Source organism: Myotis davidii, unplaced genomic scaffold, assembly GCF_000327345.1.
Source record: "Myotis davidii unplaced genomic scaffold, ASM32734v1 scaffold741, whole genome shotgun sequence".
Lineage (NCBI taxonomy): Eukaryota > Metazoa > Chordata > Mammalia > Chiroptera > Vespertilionidae > Myotis > Myotis davidii.
Window position 1 is genome coordinate 416057 of NW_006291250.1, and position 18654 is coordinate 434710.

Below are 18654 nucleotides of genomic sequence, written 5' to 3' on the forward strand. Positions count from 1 at the left end.
GATTCACTTGAACTCCTGCGATGATGAGAAGGAATCCCTCTGGCAATCACCATACTATTGTCTGTGAGGTTTTTCTTTTCTTAATCCCTTCACCTTTGTCACCCAGCCCCTGTCCCCCTTCCCCTCTGACAGCTGTCAGTTCTCTGTATCTATATGAGTTTGTTCCTATTTTGTTTGTTAGATCCCACATGTAAGTGAAATCATATGGTGCTTGTCTTTCTCTGACTGATTTATTTCACTTAGCGTAATGCTCTCCAGGTCCATCCATGTAGTCATAAAGGGTAGGATATCTTTCTTTTTATGGCTGAGTAGTATTCCATTGTGTAAATGTACCACAGCTTTTCTATCATTTATTTTTTTAAAAAATTTAATACATTTTTATTTATTTCAGAAAGGAAGGGAGAGGGAGAGAGATAGAAACATCAATGATGAGAGAGAATCACTGATGGATTGCCTCCTGCATGCCCCACACTAGAATCAAGCCTGCAACCTAGGCCTATGCTCTGACCAGGAATTGAACCGTGACTTCCTGGTTCATAGGTTTGCTGAACCACTGAGCAACACGGGCCAGGCTATACACTCATCTATTATTAAAAAATATATATTTTTATGGATTTCATAGAGGAAGGGAGAGGGAGAGAGAGACAGAATCACCAATGATGACAGAGAACCACTGATCGGCTGCCTCCCACACGCCCCACACTGGGCACCCGGGCACGTGCCCTGACCAGAATCGAACCACAACCTCCTGGTTCACAGGTCGATGCTCAACCTCTGAGCCATGCAGGCTGGGCTCCACTCATCTATTTTTGGACACGTGGGCTGCTTCCAAATCTTGGCTATAATGAATATCACTGCAGTGAATAAAATGAAATGCCTAGGAAAAAATTTAATCAAGGTGCATATATTCTTTTGAATCACTGTTTTGGTTTTCTTTGGATATATTTCCAGAAAAAGAATTGCTGGGTCATAAGGCAGTTCTATTTTTAATTTTTCGAGGTAACTCCATACTGCTTTCCACAGTGGCTGTACCAGTCTACATTCCCACCAAACAGGGGGGCTCGCTTTTCTCTGCATCCTCACACCAGCACTTGGTGTTTGTTGATTTAATGGTAGCTATTCTGACAGGTGGGAGGTGATATCTCATTGTTTTAATTTGCATTTCTCTGGTGATTAGTGACATTGAGCATCTTTTCATTTGTTTATTGGCCATCTGTATGTCCTCTCTGGAGAAGTGTCTATTCAGGTCCTTTGTCCATTTTTTACTTGGATTGTTTTCTTGGTGTTGAGTTTTTTCTTTTGTTTCCCTTGCCCTCCTAGGAGACATGTCAGAAAAAATATTGCTATGAGAAATGCCTGAGATTTTACTGTCTTTGTTTTCTTCTAGGAGTTTTATGGATTTAGGTCTCACATTTAAGTCTTTAGTCCATTTTGAGTTTATTCTTGTATGTGGTGTAAGAAGGTGGTCTAGATGAACTTTTATTGCACATATCTGTCCAATTTTCCAAACACCATTTGTTGAGTAGACTACCTTTCCTTATTGTCTATTCTTGCCTCCTTTGTGAAATATTGATTAACCATAAAGGCATGGGTTGATTTCTGGGCTCTCTATTCTGTCCCATTGATCTATAAGTCTTTTTAAAAATTGATTGCAGAGAGGAAGGGAGAGGGAGAGAGAGAGAAACATCAGTGATGAGAGAGAATCATTGATCGGCTGCCTCCTGCATGGCCCCTGCTGGAGATTGAGCTCACAGCCTGAGCATGTGCCCTTGACTGGAAAGGATCCCGGGACCCTTCAGTCCGCAGGCTGATGCTCTTCTGCACTGAGCCAAACCGGCTAGGGCTGTATGTCTGTTTTTATGCCAGCGCCATGTTGTTTTGACTACTGTGGCCTTATAATATAGTTTGATATCAGGTAGTGTGAGTCCTCCAACTTTGTTCTTCTTTCTCAAGATTGCTGTGGCTCTTCTGGGTCTTTTGTGTTCCATATACATTTTTGGAATATTTGTTCTAGTTCTGTGAAATATGCCATTGGTATCCTGATCGGAATTGTGTTGAATTGATAGATTCCTTTGGGCAGTATGGCCATTTTAATGATGTTCGTTCTTCCTCTCCATGAACGTGGTATCTGCTTCCACTTACTTGTTTCTTTAATTTCTTTCTTCAGTGTCTTATTATTTTCCGAGTACAGATCTTTCATATCCTTGGTTATGTTTATTCCTAAGGGTTTTATTTTATTTCTTGATGCAGTTGTAAATGGGATTGTTTTCTTTCTTTTTTTTTTTAAAAATAATATATTTTATTGATTTTTTTTACAGAGAGGAAAGGAGAGGGATAGAGAGTTAGAAACATCGATGAGAAACATTGATCAGCCGCCTCCTGCACACCTCCCACTGGGAATGTGCCCGCAACCAAGGCACATGCCCTTGACCGGAATCGAACCTGGGACCTTTCAGTCCGCAGACCGACACTCTATCCACTGAGCCAAACTGGTTAGGGCTGGGTTTGTTTTCTGATAGTTCGTTACTGGTGTATAAAAATTCACTGATTTCTGGATATTTATTTTGTATCCTGCTACTCTACTGGATTCATTTATCAGTTCTGTAGTGTTTTCGTGGAATCTGTAGGGTTCTCTCTATACAGTATCATGTCATCTGCAAACAATGTCAGTTTTCCTTCTTCCTTTCCAAGTTGGGTGCCTTTTATTTCTTCTTCTTGTCTCATTGCTGTGTGTGGGCCAGAGTGGGGCTCTGGGGTGTCCACATAGAGCACAACATTCAAGTGTTGACGTTGAAGGTTGGCAAGAATGAGCCCTTGAAGGCTTGGCTGGGATGGGCGTCTGGAAGCTGAGAGGGGGAGAGGAGCTAGGAGAGACTTGGGGCTGGAACAGAACCAGCCACCAGATGGGCCACTGGTCACAGAGCACGGATGGAGGATGCAGGTAGAAGCATAGGGTCAGCGGGGGGCTAGGGGGAAGGAGAAGAGAGGGAGGGGCTCTGGGCCCAGGGAATCCCAGGCTGGGGTGGGGTATGTTCAGGGTAGGGGGTAGGGCAGGGGGGCTAGGAGGGAGGGGGGACAGGTCCAGCACTGCACGGCACCCACTTGGGGGACCAGGGGATGAGTGATACGTTGAAATGTGGAGTTGTAGGGACCTCTGAACTGCCCAGAGGATGAAAGCACAATTGCAAGAGTGGATTTTCCGGGGAAAGAGGTCTCCAGATTTTAGGAGCCCCTCCAAGACCAGAGACCCCTCTGCCAATGAAGTCAAGAGCTTGGGTCTCGCCCTGACCGGTGTGGCTCAGTGGATAGAGCGTCGGCCTGCGGACTGAAGGGTCCCAGGTTCAATTCCGGTCAAGGGCATGTACCTTGGGTGCAGGTGCATCCCCCGTAGGGGGTGTGCAGGAGGCAGCTGATCGATGTTTCTCTCTCATCGATGTTTCTGACTCTCTATCCCTCTCCCTTCCTCTCTGTAAAAAATCAATAAAATATATTTAAAAAAAAGAAAGAGCTTGGGCCTAGGGACAGGTGCCTGTGAGGACATGGGGGCTGAGGCAGTTGTCACTGGGCCTTTGAGGAAGGGGATCTGTAGATGAGAGCCTGGAAGCAAGGTTCTTGGCTCCTGAAATTTATTGCAAAAGTTACGGGCCTGTTCATTTATCTGGGGGGCAGGGGCGTGGGGTGGTAGTGGGTAGCGGGGGGAGGGGTGTGTGTGTGTGTGTTCAGAGATCTCATTAGATTCCAGGGCTGTAAAAAGTTAAAATCACTGACCTAGAGTTTCAGGGCCCATCTCTTTCTCCCTCACAGTATGACCTCTCCCGATATCAGACTTTGGGGAGGAGCTGCTGGGGAGAGTGAGAGGACTAAAGGAGGGGATAGGGAGCGAAGATCAGTCAGGAGGGTCTGCATGAGGGGGGTTGAGGACAGCCCTGGGAGGCCCTGTCTTTGGAGCAGCTTTGGGACTCTGGACAGGGCCCTTTTCTCCCTGAGCCTCAGTTTCCCCCTCTGTACCCTGGGGAGGGAATACACTTGCCTTGTCTCTATAGCCCCTTTCAAGCTCAGAAACAACGAAGCGATGATGATGATGATGACGACGACGATGACGGTGATGATGCCAGTTTGTATTGAGGGTTTGCTGTGTGTCAGGCATAGCCCAGTTTCTCCAAGGATTTTACCATGATTCATTCATTTCACCCTTCACCAGTCTAAGGAGATGGGCACTGTTTTCCCGCCTAGTTGTCCTGCATGACCGTCATCTGGCGTGTTCACCCCTGCCCTCATCACTTACCCTCTCCCTCCCTCAGGTCGCCCTCCTTGCTGTTCTTAGAACAAACCAGGAACTACTCACCTTGGGGCCTTTACATGGCTGTTCCCTCGGCCTGGACACTTCCCCAGCTATTCACCTGTCCCCCCCTCCCTCCAGGCCCTGCTCAGAGGGCCTTCCCTGGCCACCGGGGCCAAAGGAGCACCTCCACCCCCAGCATTCCCTTTCCTCACTACCTGACCTTTCTTTACCTCTGACTGTTGCCACCCCCCTGTCAGTAGGGCCATCATCCGATCCCGAGATCCCCAGCACCCAGGGTGGCACCTGCTCTAAAGATAAGGAATCCGGCTCCCAGCGAGGTTAAGTCACTGCTCACGTCCCTGCACACAGCTCGCCTGGAGTGAGCCGGGGCAGCCCGGGCCGCCTTGTGAACCAGCCCCAGAGCCCAGGCTGAGGCGGAGGCCTGGCTCTCTCTTCTAGCTCCAACCGCGAGCAGTAGCTCTGCGGCTGAGAAGGTGCTTATGCTTACAACAGACTAACTAATAAAATCAAGTTTTAACTCACTGTGCACGACTTAGTGTTTCATTGATAATATGAAGCACTGGCTGCTCTCTCCACGGGGACCTCTCCCTGGGGAGTCACATCACCGCCCCTGCCCTCCAGTTCCCTGCTCAAATGTCGGCTTCTCACGGAGGCCTGCCCTCACCCCTGTTTGAAATCTCTGCCCCGCCCGACCTCAGTACTCTCCGTCCCCTTTCCAGCTGGAGTTTTCTCTGCAAATGTTTGCTGAATGAATGAGTGAATAATAAAAAAATATTTAATGAACGTAAGGATTAATAAATAATCAATAGTATTAATCATGATTCTCTTGTTGGACATCATATATTCTATCAGCCAGCATGTTTTGGGCATCGTAATGTGCAGGGCACCATCTAAGTGCTTTTATGTGTACTGGCCAATTTAATCCTCACGTCAACTCTGAGGTTGGTGCCGTTTTATACCCATTTTCCAGATGAGGAAATGGAGGCAAAGTCTCCTTTCTAAGGTGCCACGGCTGGCTAATGGTGGAACCAGGAAATGAGTGCTGACCGTCCGGCTCCTGAGCCCGGGCTCAGCCCCTCTGGGTCTGTCTCCTTCCCTTCTCCAGCGACACTGGCCATGGACCAGCCGGCCGGCCTGCAGGTGGACTACGTCTTCCGGGGTGTGGAGCATGCCGTGCGGGTGGTGGTGTCGGGACAGGTGCTGGAGCTGGAGGTGGAGGACCGCATGACGGCTGACCAGTGGCGGGGCGAGTTCGATGCCAGCTGTGAGTGTGCCTGCCGGGGGTGGGGGGGGGGGCTCGCCTGTACTTCCCTGGGATCAGCTTCTCCTAGAAGATGAGGCCATTGGGGTCTTGCCCCCCTGCCCCTTGGGCCTGACCAGAAGCTCTAAGGTGGGTGGGGGTGTAGGGCTCCTCCCTCAGGCCGGAGGCACTGGAGTCAGGGAAAGTCAGGAAGCCTGGATGCATCGCCCTGGGATGGGCAAGTGTCAGAGCTCAGGAAGGACTTTTCTCCCCACCCAGTCATCGAAGACTTGACTCACAAGACAGGGAACTTCAAACAGTTCAGCATCTTCTGTAACATGCTGGAGTCGGCCCTCACCCAGGTAGGGACCAGGCTGGGGGCCGGGGGTAGAAGCCCATCTGATGTAAGACCTTCTCTCTTCTCTTCCATTGAGGGGGCAGGGCTATCGCTTTCTCTTCTTCTTTCCCAAATGTAAATGGACTTTTTTAAATTCTAATGAGAATTATTCTCATGTAGAAGATTCAGATCACAGAGAAATGTAAAGAAGAAAGAAATCACTCCTAATGCTCCTGGTAATATTTTGGTGAAAATGTGGTCATTTCTTCATTTCTCTATTTATTTGTGAATCTGTGTATGTGTGCGTATGTGCGCATTTACATATCTACAATTATACAGGGTGAGGCAAAAGTAGGTTTACAGTTGTGAGTACGCAAAACACAGAGTTTATTCTTGTATTATTATCTATTAACTATTGTATTATTTTTCATACAAACAACTGTAAATCTACTAGTACTTTTGTCCTGTATATAGTTAATTCTTGTCCAAGGATATTTTCCCATTGATTTTTACGGAGGGTCGGGGAGAGAGGGAAAGACAGACAACACATTGATTGGTTGCCTCCTGCACGAGCCCTGACCAAGGCCCAGGCTGGGGAGGAGCCTGCATCATTGGCTGCTTCTCCCGAGCAGGGCCCCGGCCAGGGAGGAGCCTGCAACTGAGGTACGTGCCCTTGACCGGAATTGAACCCGGGAATCTTTGGTCCTTAGGCCGACCCTCTGTCTACTGAGCCAAACCGGCTAGAGTTATTTGATATATTTCCCAAGGTATTCTCTAACCTGCTTTTGAAAGATTCAACAATATTTCATAAAAATTTAGTTACATTAGTGAATATAGCTAATCATTCATTTAATTGAACTGCTGTTGGCATGGGGATACAGCAGTGAACAAAAAAACAAAGTCCCTGTCTTCATGAAGCTGACATTCTAGTGGGAGAGACAGACAACTAAAAAGTATATATAGCCCTGGCTGGTTTGGCTCTGTGGGTAGAGCATTTGCCTGGAGACTGAAGGGTCCCAGGTTCGATTCCAGTCAAGGGCACATGCCTGGGTTTCAGGCTCGATCTCCAGAAGGGGGCGTGCAGGAGGCAGCCGATCAATGATTCTCTCTCATCGGTGTTTCTATCTCTCTTTCCCGCTCTCTCTTCCTCTTTGAAATCAATAAAAATATATTTAAAAATATATATAATGTCAAGTAGTTAAAAGTAGTACTAGAAAAAAAAGCGCTGGTTGAAACTTAGAGTGACAAGGGAATGCTATTTAGGTGTCACTTTAAAACTGCTAACAGGAAGCTGCTGGGTTCTCCCCCGTGTTCAGTATGTGGAGAGAAATCTGCCTCACGTGGACGTGTGGTTCGAAAGGGAGTCCTTTCATAGTTTTTTCAGATAATTGTGCATATCTTTCTTAGCCAACACATTAACACTGGGCAGGTGGTGCTTTCTTTTCTTTTATTCTTTTAAAAAAGTCTTTGTTGTTGAAAGTATTACATATGTCCCTTTTTCCCCCCCATGACCTCTGCTAGCCCGCCCCTGCCCCCCACCCCAGGCCTTCACCACCCCATCGTCCGTGTCCATGGGTTATGCATATGTGCACACAAGTGCTTTGGTTAATCTCCTCCCACCCACACGCCCTCCCAGCAGGTGGTGGTTTCTTAAAGGTTGGTTGCATTGTGGCATCTGAAACCTTAGCAATGAACTTTTTGTATTCTGTTACACTAAAACCTACTGGTGTATTTTGCATTTTGCCTGGACCTATTACCCATTTTGTAACATCACGTATTGGTCATTTGGAAATACTGGTTCATTGAGTTGTGCAGCTTTTCCGAATGTTGTCCCGTGTCCTTCTACCACACCGGGAAGTCACATTTGTTACCATCCTTGCTGATCTCACCGGGAAAGTCTGTCCACATCCCGCGGCTGTGCAGATACAAGGTTTCCCAAATTCCCGTTTTCCCGTTGACATTTGAATTTTATCCTTGGCAACAAGTCCTGTCAGCTGTTCTTCTGGACGTGACAGCCTCACTCTGTCATTTTTGAGAACATGCCTGCCAGACACCCAGGGCTGAGTAACCTGGTTTTGTCTGTCAGTGGTTCTTCCAAGTAAAAATAGCGTTTGGTGAAAAAGTGGCCAACTTAGCCCAGAACTCGATGGCACAGAGCTTTCCTGGGACAGCTGTCGCACGGGGCTGCAGCGGGCTGCGTGCTGCCCGTTTTGTCACACAGTAGTACGACGACGCTGTGCACGTAAGGGCTGAGATGCAATAAAATTAATACATTTTACAGCGCCATCAAGGATATTCCCAGGTTTCATTTCCCGTGTTTTATCTGTCTGTCTGTCTGTCTGTCTGCTTATTTCGCCTTCCTGGTCCCCCGCTGAGACGGCATGGCATGTACCATGACTACGAGAACATTTGACGCCACTGGCTGAATTTCTGCTAACGGGCGCCAGCATATTTACCCACCATTACTTTTGCATCATTAGTGTAACACAGCACAAGGGCAAAATGATCTTAATATTATAATGCAAATAGTTTTGACCTTTTGGACTCCCGGAAAGGGTCTCAGGGATCCCCAGGGGTTGGCGGGCAGCACTTGGACAGCCACAGCCCCAAGCTGTCCCCGGTGGTGGAGCCGATTTAGTTCTTTCTAGTTTCTCCCTCTATGTCCTGTGCCAGCACCTTGGACAGGGCCATCCCGTTCAACTGGAGCAGCGTTGGAAAGCCCTAGTAGCTCCCACAGCGGGTCGGGCGAGGCCCAGTGAGTGGGTGGGGAGCTCTGGGCATGGCCATGTTGAGTCTTGTGGTAGCTCCTCCCACCTTCTCCCAACAGAGCAGCGAATCCGTCACCCTTGACCTGTTGACCTACACAGATCTGGAGTCCCTGCGGAACCGCAAGATGGGGGGCCGCCCAGGTCCCTCAGCCCCGAGGTCGGCCCAGCTCAACTCCAAGCGCTACCTGATTCTCATTTACTCCGTGGAGTTCGACAGGTGGGACAGAGGACTGGCTGTAGGTCCAGGCTGGCTCTAGGTGGGCGGCTGGGAGAGGATGTGGGTAGGCCTCAGGAACCCCGGGTGCCCAGAGTAGGTAGCGATGCTGCTTTGAGCCTGCCTTTGGAATCTCCATGGTTGAGGTTTGTGTCATTTAGCGCTGTGTCTGCTCACAGCACCAGTGCCTTAAGCAAACAATAGTTATCACTTAACACGATGTCTGGCAGGTGGTCGAAACCAACAATTCCATCAGGGACTTGGGCTCCTTATGGTTTTTTATTTGTTTGTTTTCTATGTCATCCTTAAAGCGTTGGCATTTTTTAAAAATCTTCACCCGAGGATATTTTTTCCATTGATATTTTCAGAGTGAGTGGCAGGGAGGGAGGAGCAGGAGAGAGAAAAACATTGATGCAAGAGAGCCACATTAATTGGTTGCCTCCTGCACTCACCCCAGACCTGGCTGGGGATGGAACCTGCAATTGAGGAATGCATCCTTGACCCGGAATCAAACCCGTGACCCTTCGGTCTAAGGGCAGACTCTCTAACCACTGAACCAACCCGGCAAGGGCAACATGTTGGCATTTTGATTTCGTCTGTATCTCTTCATGGTCACAAAGGGGCTGCTGGACCTTCAGGCATTGCATACGCATCCAAGCAAGAGGAAGGGGGCAAGGCTGTGCTTGCTAAATGCATCTTCTGTTTTTATCAGGAAAACAAAGTGTTTCCAGAAGACTCCCAACAGACTTCCTATACTGTTTGGCCACAAATGGTCATATGACCTTTCCCGTAGTATTTGGCCCTAAGTGGTCACATGAAAGGGATGCTGGGAAAATGAGTGGCTGTCTGTCTTTATAGTGGAGGCAGCAAGGGAGAAGGGAGTTGGGAATGGCAGTTGGGTTGCTGGGCATAGTGTCTGCCCCGTTAATTAATAGCTCATGGATTTTCTAGTGGGAAGTTATCAATCTTCTATGAGTAGTGCTTGGTGAGGCAGCTCATCTAGGTGCCCTACCTTTCTTTCTCCAGCCAAGGGGACCAGGTCAGGATATCCAGAATCTTCTACTATGGAATCTCAGTTAGAATTGTGGTTGTCTGCAAGTGACATGACCCAGGGGTTCCACAGTTGCTATATAAGAGGGTCCTGGGTGGTAGGGGGGCTGACTGGTGCAAAGGGGGCAGGGAGGGGCTGGGAGCTGTGTTTGGAAGTAAGCCTCTGGGAAGGTGAAGTTGTTGGAACTGTGTGTTTTTGTGCCCCAAGGCTCTCAGGGTCTGGTAGATACCCTCGGGGTTCTTGGCCTCTGAGATGCCGCGGTTCTAATCCTCAGGATTCACTACCCGCTGCCCCTCCCGTACCAGGGCAAGCCGGACCCCGTGTTCCTTCAGGGCATCATCCGCTCACTGAAGGAGGAGCTGGGCCGCCTTCGAGGGCTGGACGGCCAGGACCCTCGGGACACCCGGGATGCTGAGCTCTGGCACCTGCGGGAGCAGTGAGTCTGGGAGGCGTGGGCAGTTGGGGCTGTGGGCGGGGGCACATCCCATCATGCACTGCGAGGCCCTATGCTCAGCACTGTTGGTAGGAGGGTGGTCCATCATTCACCAGATATTTCTTCTGAGCTCTCCTCTGGCCGCCTTGTGCTGGGTGGTGCTGGGGTCACAGTGGTGACGAGACAATCTTGGCCCTTCCCTCCTCGGACTCCCAGGCCCGTGGGGGAGACAGATCTGTGAAGACGCAGCGTGGGCAGGGTGGGGGATCCCAGAAAGGGGCCCTGACCCGGCCTGGTAAGGGGTGGTATTCCAGGCAAAGGAACAGCATGTGCAAAGACAGGGTGGGAGGAAGTGCTCCATTCCGTGCTTTTGTGCTGGTCCCCTCCCTGTCCCTCCTGTGAGTGCCACCACAGGGGCAGATGGGTGTTGATACATACGCACCGGAGTGTATCACTGCGAAGGGAGACGGTTAGGAAAGGGAGCCTGTGCTATGGAAGGCTGTCACAGGAACCTGACAGGGCCTTGGGGTGGGTCAGAGAAGGGGCTGGGGAAGCGTTCTGGGCAGAGGGAACAGCATGTGCAAAGGCCTTGAGTTTGGTGGGAATGTGGTGAGAACAGGGGACTGAAAGAGGGAAGTGAGCAAAGGCGTTGGGCATATTGAGTGCCTGCTGCGTGCTGTGGGCTGAGGGGGAGTTGGACTGGGGTCTCGGTCTCTACCTGGGGGAGGCCCCCCACATGGGGGGGGCGCTAATAGTAGTAGTAGTAATAATAATAGTAATACCAGTAGCGAATGTTTTTGAGCGTTTAACCGGGTGCCAGGGACTCCGCTCAGTGCTTTATGATTCGATCCTCACAAAGGAGGCATTGCTGTCATCCCTATTTTACAGAGGAGGAAACGGAGGCCCAGAGCGGTTAGAGAACTTGCCGCAGGTCACAGTGATTAATATGGCCAGGCTAGATCTTGAATCCAGGCAGCCAGCATCAAGTCCCTTTGGGTTCCCAGCCACTGTGCATTTTGTTTTTTTGGTAATCCTCACCTGAGGACATTTTTTTCTTCCCTAGATTTTCAGAGTGAGTGGAAGGGAGGGGGAGAGACAGAGAGAAACATTCTTGTGAAAGAGACACATCCATTGGTTGCCTCCCAAACGTGTCCCCACGAACCTGCAACTGAGGTGTGTGCCCTTGACGGGAATAATGCCCTTGACCAGAAATGAACCCTCAACCCTTCAGTCCGGAGGCCTATGGTCTAACGGTTTGACCCTAACCACTGAGCCAAACCGGCGAGGGCGCCACTGTGCACTCTTGGCAGGACTGGGTCCTCAGTGCCGACAGGGAGGACCAACCCTCTCCCTCCGGATGTGAGAGCTCAGGGGGCTGGAGAGCCCTGTGGGTCTCCGGGAGGAGCGGGCTGTGCGGGCTGGAAGCAGGATGAGCTTGACCGTCAGTTCATCGGGAGCTGCCCCCAGGCCTGGCGTGTGCCTGCGTGCGTGTTTCTCAGGATGGCCACAAGGTGGCGCCCTCGGCGCTGAGATCCACGGCTTGACAGTGGCTGCTGCTTTCCAATGGAGTTAGGGAGTTTGGGAAGACTCCAAGATTTATTCGTTCATTCATCCAATATTTAACGAGTTCGTGCTGTGGGTCAGACACATCACCCAGCGCTATTAATGTTTTTTGGGCCCTTAATCAGTGCCAGACCTGGTCTAAGCACTCTTCCTAGATTCCTACAACCTTATAGGTATTTATTATTATTGTCCCACTTCACGGAGAGAAGTGAAACTGCCCAAGGTCACCGGCTTGTAGTAAGTGTAGCGGAGTTGGATGTAGGCAGCCTGGTCACAGCCCAGGTTCCTTCCCACTGGCCAGACAGCCGGTGACTGTCCTCATGGGGGGAGGATCCAGACAGAAAACGGATGATCACGCTGATCAACACCAGAGAGGAAGCCAGGAAGGAAATGTACAGAGAGCCAGGAGAGCAGGGACAGACCTAGCCCGGCTGGGGGCCGGCGGCCCCCTGGGAGGTGATGTTTGAAGGATGAGTGGAGTCCCTCCACCTGGAGAGGGAGGAGGGAGCCGTATTTGCTCAGAGAAGCTTGGCTTGAGCACCGGGCCGGGGAAGGTGGGAGGAGTGGGGGAGGGGCTGTCTGCTGGAAGGGGCTGCGTGGGAAGCTCCTTGGAGGGTTTGGGGGCGCCACAGATTTTGAGAAACATTTTATTAGGAAACATTCCAAGCACACACACACAGAAGTAGGCAGTAGTACAATGTGCATGTACTTGTGCCGCGGCCTCAGTGGTCACCACATTTTGCCCATCTTTGTTTGGTCTATGTTCCCCCCTCTCCCCTGAGAAAAAAATTCCTCTGTAAACAGTTCAATATGTGTCTTTAACATACAGGACATTTAAAATAAAAGCAGAAGCATTGTCTCACATGTCTTCTGTAATTGGCTTGTGTGAATTAATATCCAAATATAAGTACACATTGCAGTTTTTGATGTGTTTCTTTTTTTTATATTTTGATTTTTTACAGAGAGGAAGGGAGAGGGATAGAGAGAAACATCGATAAGAGAGAGAGACATCGATCAGCTGCCTCCTGCACACCCCCCGTTGGGGATGTGCCGGCAACCAAGATACATGCCCTTGACTGGAATCGAACCTGGGACCCTTCAGTCCGCAGGCCGACGCTCTATCCACTGAGCCAAACCGGTCAGGGCGGTGTGTTTCTTAAATCTTTTAATTTATTAGTCCCCCCCCACCCCCCTTTTTTCATGCGACGTATTAGTGGGAGAAGCCAGGGTACTTGTCCTGTAGAGTTTCCTGCAGTCTGGATTTTGTTGATTTTATCTCCACAGTTAAGGTATTGCTCTGTTTTCCGTATTTCTGGTGATGTGGTTATCAAACCTGTCAGCTAATCAGGTTGAGGTTTTTGAAAGACACTTGGTGCTGCTGCGCACCTGCCTCCTGCCGGGCTGCTGGCACTGATGAGATCTGATGTTGAGAGCTGGGCTCCTCTCCTATGAGGCTCCCATTGGCCCGCCTCTCTTGGTGTTTTATGTGTTTTAATATGTTTTATTGATTTTACAGAGAGGAAGGGGGAGAGACAGAGAGTTAGAAACATCGGTGAGGGGAGAGAATCATCGATCAGCTGCCTCCTGCCCGCCCCCTATTGGGGTTCGAGCCTGCAACCAAGATACATGCCCTTGACCAGAATCCAGCCCAGGACCCTTCAGTCTGCAGGTCGACACTCTAGCCCAGCCGTGGGCAAACTATGCCCCACGGGCCTGATCCGGCCTGTTTGAAATGAATAAAACTAAAAAAAAAAAAAAAAGACCGTACCCTTTTATGTAATGATGTTTACTTTGAATTTATATTAGTTCACACAAACACTCCATCCATGCTTTTGTTCCGGCCCTCCGGTCCAGTTTAAGAACCCATTGTGGCCCTCGAGTCAAAAAGTTTGCCCACCCCGGCTCTAGCCACTGAGCCAAACCGGTTAGGGCCTCTTGGTGGTTTTCATTTGCATTTCCCCAGCTACCCCAGGAGGTTGAGCACTTTTTCCTGTTTAGTAGCCACTTGGGTTTCCTCTGTGAGTTGCCTATTCACCTTTCATGTCCTTTTTTTCTTCTGGTCCTCTGTTTCTCATTGCTTTCCAGGAGTTCTTAATATAGTCTGGACATAAGCCCTTTGTTAATTTTGTGTGTTTCAGAAACCCTCCTTCCCTTGGCCTTTTCACTGTCTTAATAATGTCTTTTGATACACAGAGGTTCTTCATTTTTATGTAAACTCATTTGTAAATTTTTCTTTGCAGTTATTAATTTTTATGTCTTAACTTAAAATCCTTTTCTTCCAGTGTCATGAAGACATTCTCCTTCAGTGGTCGGCAAAATACCGGCTCTTCCACAAAATACCGACTTCTGCGCATGGGCCACGAAGTTTCAGTTGCACTGTACGTGCGCGCCCGCACGTGGTGTTTTGTGGAAGAGCCACACTCAAGGGGCCAAAGAGCCGCATGTGGCTGGCGAGCCGGGGTTTGCTGACCACGGTCCTATGTCATCGTCGGTAATTCTTTGTGTTTTGCTTTTCACACTCATGTCCACCTGGAATCGGTGTTTGGTGAGGTGGAGGGCCTTTCCCAGTGCCGTTTATTGAGAAGTGTCCTTTCCCTCCTGCTCAGCCATTGTCGCCTTTGTCATGTTTATACATAGTGGGGTTCTGTGCTCTGCAGGCCATTGGTTTATTTGTCTGTCCTAGTTCTAGTACCATCCTGTGTTAATTACTGTAGCATTGTAATTAGTCTGATATGGGTAGAGCAAGTTTCTCCCTTTTGTTTTTCATTTTCAAGTTATTTTTGTTGTTAATCTTCACCTGAACATATTACCCCCTCCCCCCATTGATTTTTAGAGAGAGTGGAAGGAGAGAGACACATCGATTGGTTGCTTCGCGTTCTTGCCCTGACTGGGGCTGGGGATCAAACCTGCAAGCCAGGAACATGCCCTTCACTGGAAATGAACCTGAAACCCTTTGGTTCATGGGCCAACACTCTAACCACTGAACAACACTGGCCAGGGCTCCATATATTTTTGGCAATTTGCATTTCCATATAAATTTCAGAATCAATAGGTTTTTCAGCACAAGCACAAAAAACTTGTTGGAAATCTGACTGGCATTGCATTGAATCAATAGAACTGTTTAGGGAGAGATCTTTATAAACACTGTAGTGTGTATTTCAATCTATAAACAAGTTTCTGTCTCATATAATGTCTCAATAATGTTGCTCCATCACACTTTAGATCAGGGGTGGGCAAACTTTTTGACTCGAGGGCCACAATGGGTTCTTAAACTGGACCGGAGGGCCGGAACAAAAGCATGGATGGAGTGTTTGTGTGAACTAATATAAATTCAAAGCAAACATCATTACATAAAAGGGTACGGTCTTTTTTTTCAATAGTTTTATTCATTTCAAACGGGCCGGATCCGGCCCACGGGCCGTAGTTTGCCCACGGCTGCTTTAGATGCTTTTGTTAATGGTTTCTTTACTTTAAATGTAAGTCACATTGCCTTTTGTATAATTGATATTTATATATAGTAACCAGTCAAAGGTCTTATTTGTCAGATTCTTTTTGATTTTCAATGTTTACAAATGAGTTTTGCTAATTCTTTCTCAATCCTTATCTTTCGTTTATATTTCTTGCCTCATTGCACTGGCGAGGACCCCCATTACGTTGAGAAGTAAAGATGGGTGGCATCCTTGTCTTGGTATTGGTTGCAAAGGGTAAATTCAGTATTTTGCCCCAAACATAAGCATCTCTCTATATACAGTGGGGCCTTGACTTACGAGTATAATTCATTCCGAGACCGAGCTCATTAAGGAGCTCGTTAAGGAGCTCATTAACTCAAATTACTCTGCGGAGAGACAGCTGGTATCTCAAATAACTCGTTAGTCGGGACACTCTAAGTCAAGGCTCCACTGTATTTCAGATCTTTAATTGAGTTTGATCTTCAGGCCAGGTGATAACCATTGAGTTAATATGTAGTTTAGCAGCTATTGACAGTCAGTGGCTAGATGGGGTTTTAAAGGGCAATGATCTAATTCTCTAATACCTTTTTTAGCGGGGATTCATCCTCTCATCACTACTTTGCTTCCCTGAGGTACATTTCCTACGGGGACGGCATGATTAATGCTTGATTTTTATTTTACTTTATTTAACTTTTGTCAGAATAATTAGTTGGTTGCCTTACATCCTCCATGGAGATCGATGAGTTTTGTCTAGTTTTTACTGTCATTGTGAATGCATAAATTTAAAACGAATTGATGCTATGTTGGTTTCCTATAGCTTTCTTTTTTTTTAAATGTATTTTATTGATTTTTTACAGAGAGGAAGGGAGAGGGATAGAGAGATAGAATCATCAATGAGGGAGAAACATCGATCAGCTGCCTCCTGCACACTCCCCACTGGGGATGTGCCCGCAACCAAGGCACATGCCCTTGACCGGAATCGAACTCGGGACCCTTGAGTCCGCAGGCCGATGCTCTAGCCACTGAGCCAAACCAGTTAGGGCTCCTATGGCTTTCTGACAAATGACCATAAACTGTGGTTTGAGACCACAGGCATGTATTCCGCTACAGTTGTGGAGAGCAGAAGTCTGAAATCACGGTCACTGGATGAGATGAAGGTGTTGGCTGGGCAGAGCTCTACAGAACCCAGTTCTCGCCCCTCCCAGCTGGTGGCTGCCATCTTCCTTGGGCTTGTGGCCACTTCATGCCAATCAGTCTCTGCCTGTAGTGGCCTTGCCTTCTCTTCTAATCTCCCTCCGCCTCTCTCTTATAAGGACACTTGTTGGTTATATTTAGGGCCACTTTATACTCTCCTCATGTTAAGGTCCTTGATTTTTTTTTTTTAATCCTCACACAAGGAAATGCTTAGAGAGAAGAAGGGAGAGAGAGAGAGAGAGAGAGAGAGAGAGAGAGAGAGAGAGAAAGAGAAACATCAATTGGTTGCCTTCCGTGTGCTCCCCGACTGGGTATTGAACACAAAACCCAGGCACATGCCCTGACCGGGAATGGAACTGGCAACCTTTTGGTGCAGAGGATGATGCCCCAGCCAGCTGAGGCACTCTGGCCGGGCAAGGGGCTTGATTTTATTGGACCCAACATAAGGTGACATGCACAGGGCCTAGGGGTCTGGCATGCGTGTATTTTGGGAGGCTGTTTTCTGGCCTGTCAGATGTCTTGGACTTTCTTGTGCTTTTCCAGCCTCAGAACTGGTTTAAGTAATTTTCCCAAGGAGCTGTGGTTTCTTTGAGTGGGAAATTCTTTTTAGAGATCACAGTCTGGTCATGAGGGGTGCTAATTGCCACTGGGTCGACATTACTTTTAGGCCTTGTTAGTGGGAAGAGCCTGAAAGGAGATACATTTTTATTTTATTTTTAAAAAAATATATTTTATTGATTTTTTACAGAGAGGAAGGATGAGGGATAGAGAGTCAGAAACATCGATGAGAGAGAAACATCGATCAGCTGCCTCCTGCACACCCCCTTCTGGGGATGTGCCCGCAACCCAGGTACATGCCCTTAACTGGAATCGAACCTGGGACCCTTCAGTCCGCAGGCCGATGCTCTATCCACTGAGCCAAACCGGTCAGGGCAAGGATATACATTTTTAGAAAGAGAAAAATGATGTCCATGTTCACCTCTTTGATGTGTATGTCTTTTCTCATAGTGAAAATCTTAATTTCTAGTTATAGTAACATAATTCTTTTCTTTATCCTAATGACACCAATATAATTACTAATAAGAAGAGTACTGAATGAAGTTTAAGATTTCTTCGCAGTTTTTTCCTTAGACTTATTTCCTACTTGCTGAAATAAAGTGTGTGTGTGTGTGTTTTGTCACTTGACATAATTCTCCAATATGCCACTAACTCTGATGTACAGTTAGATCTGTTTGAGCCAGTTTCTTTTAAAATTTTAATGATTGTTTTTATTAACATTTATTTACATAAAATATTTTCATAGTTTCAAATTCAAAACTAACAAGGAGGGTACATTCAGAGGTCCAGCTTCTATCCCTGCTGCCACCTCTGCGCCTCCCTTTTTAAAGTTTTGATTTATCCTTATATATTTTTGAAAATATGAACATTATAATTTATTATTTCCCCTTTTCTTTCACATAGAGACATACTAAAATTCTTTCTGTGCTGTTTCTAAACTTAGACCCTGACAGGAATGGAGATCTCCCTGCTCCTTCTTAGGGTGTGTGGTGCACATTTAGTGGGTGTACCATAGACATCCAGCTAGTTCCCTGCTGATGTACATTTGGGTTATTTCCACTCTCTTGTATTACAAAACGTGCTGCGAGTGGTAGCCTGTGTGTACCTCTGTTTCTCAGAGGACTTTGAGCATTTAGTGCCTGATTGTATGCATTTTAGAGGGTCCTCTGGTGAGTGAGCAGTGAGACCGGCCAAGGGCCAGAGGGAGGCTGGGACCCGGGGTTAGGCTGAGGGGAGACCGGCGGATCGGTGGTCTGTTTGGGAGGTAGAACTCAACACAGCCGTGTCCCCCGGTGGGCGGGATGGGCGTCATGTGGCCAGTCCTTGTGTGGGGCAAACGGAGGAGGGGGTGATGGCACCACGGGGGCCGCTGGGGCGGTGGGTTCCCATTTGCGGGGAAGGTGAAACGGTGGTGCGTGCGCACCCGGCAGGAATGGGGAGAAGGGACGTGCCTCTCGGCTCCCCAGCGCCGCTCCCTCTCTCCCCTCCACCCAGGGCGTCGCGCCTAGCCTCCGAGAAGCGGGAGCTGGAGGCCCAGCTGGGCC

The 18654-nt window shown here is 48.3% G+C and overlaps 1 protein-coding gene across 1 annotated transcript in view; it reads left to right on the forward strand.

The window, feature by feature from the left end:
• Window positions 1–3844: 3844 nt before the first annotated feature.
• The window catches only part of CCDC61 (coiled-coil domain containing 61), an 18996-nt gene continuing 4186 nt past the window's right edge, over window positions 3845–18654 (forward strand). Inside the window, exons 1-6 of the mRNA XM_015564400.1 lie at window positions 3845–4776; window positions 5409–5567; window positions 5823–5905; window positions 8708–8865; window positions 10188–10349; window positions 18605–18651. Of these exons, the coding sequence (XP_015419886.1) occupies window positions 5420–5567; window positions 5823–5905; window positions 8708–8865; window positions 10188–10349; window positions 18605–18651 (598 nt within the window). The 5' untranslated portion in view covers window positions 3845–4776; window positions 5409–5419. The remainder of the gene's footprint in view (window positions 4777–5408; window positions 5568–5822; window positions 5906–8707; window positions 8866–10187; window positions 10350–18604; window positions 18652–18654) is intronic.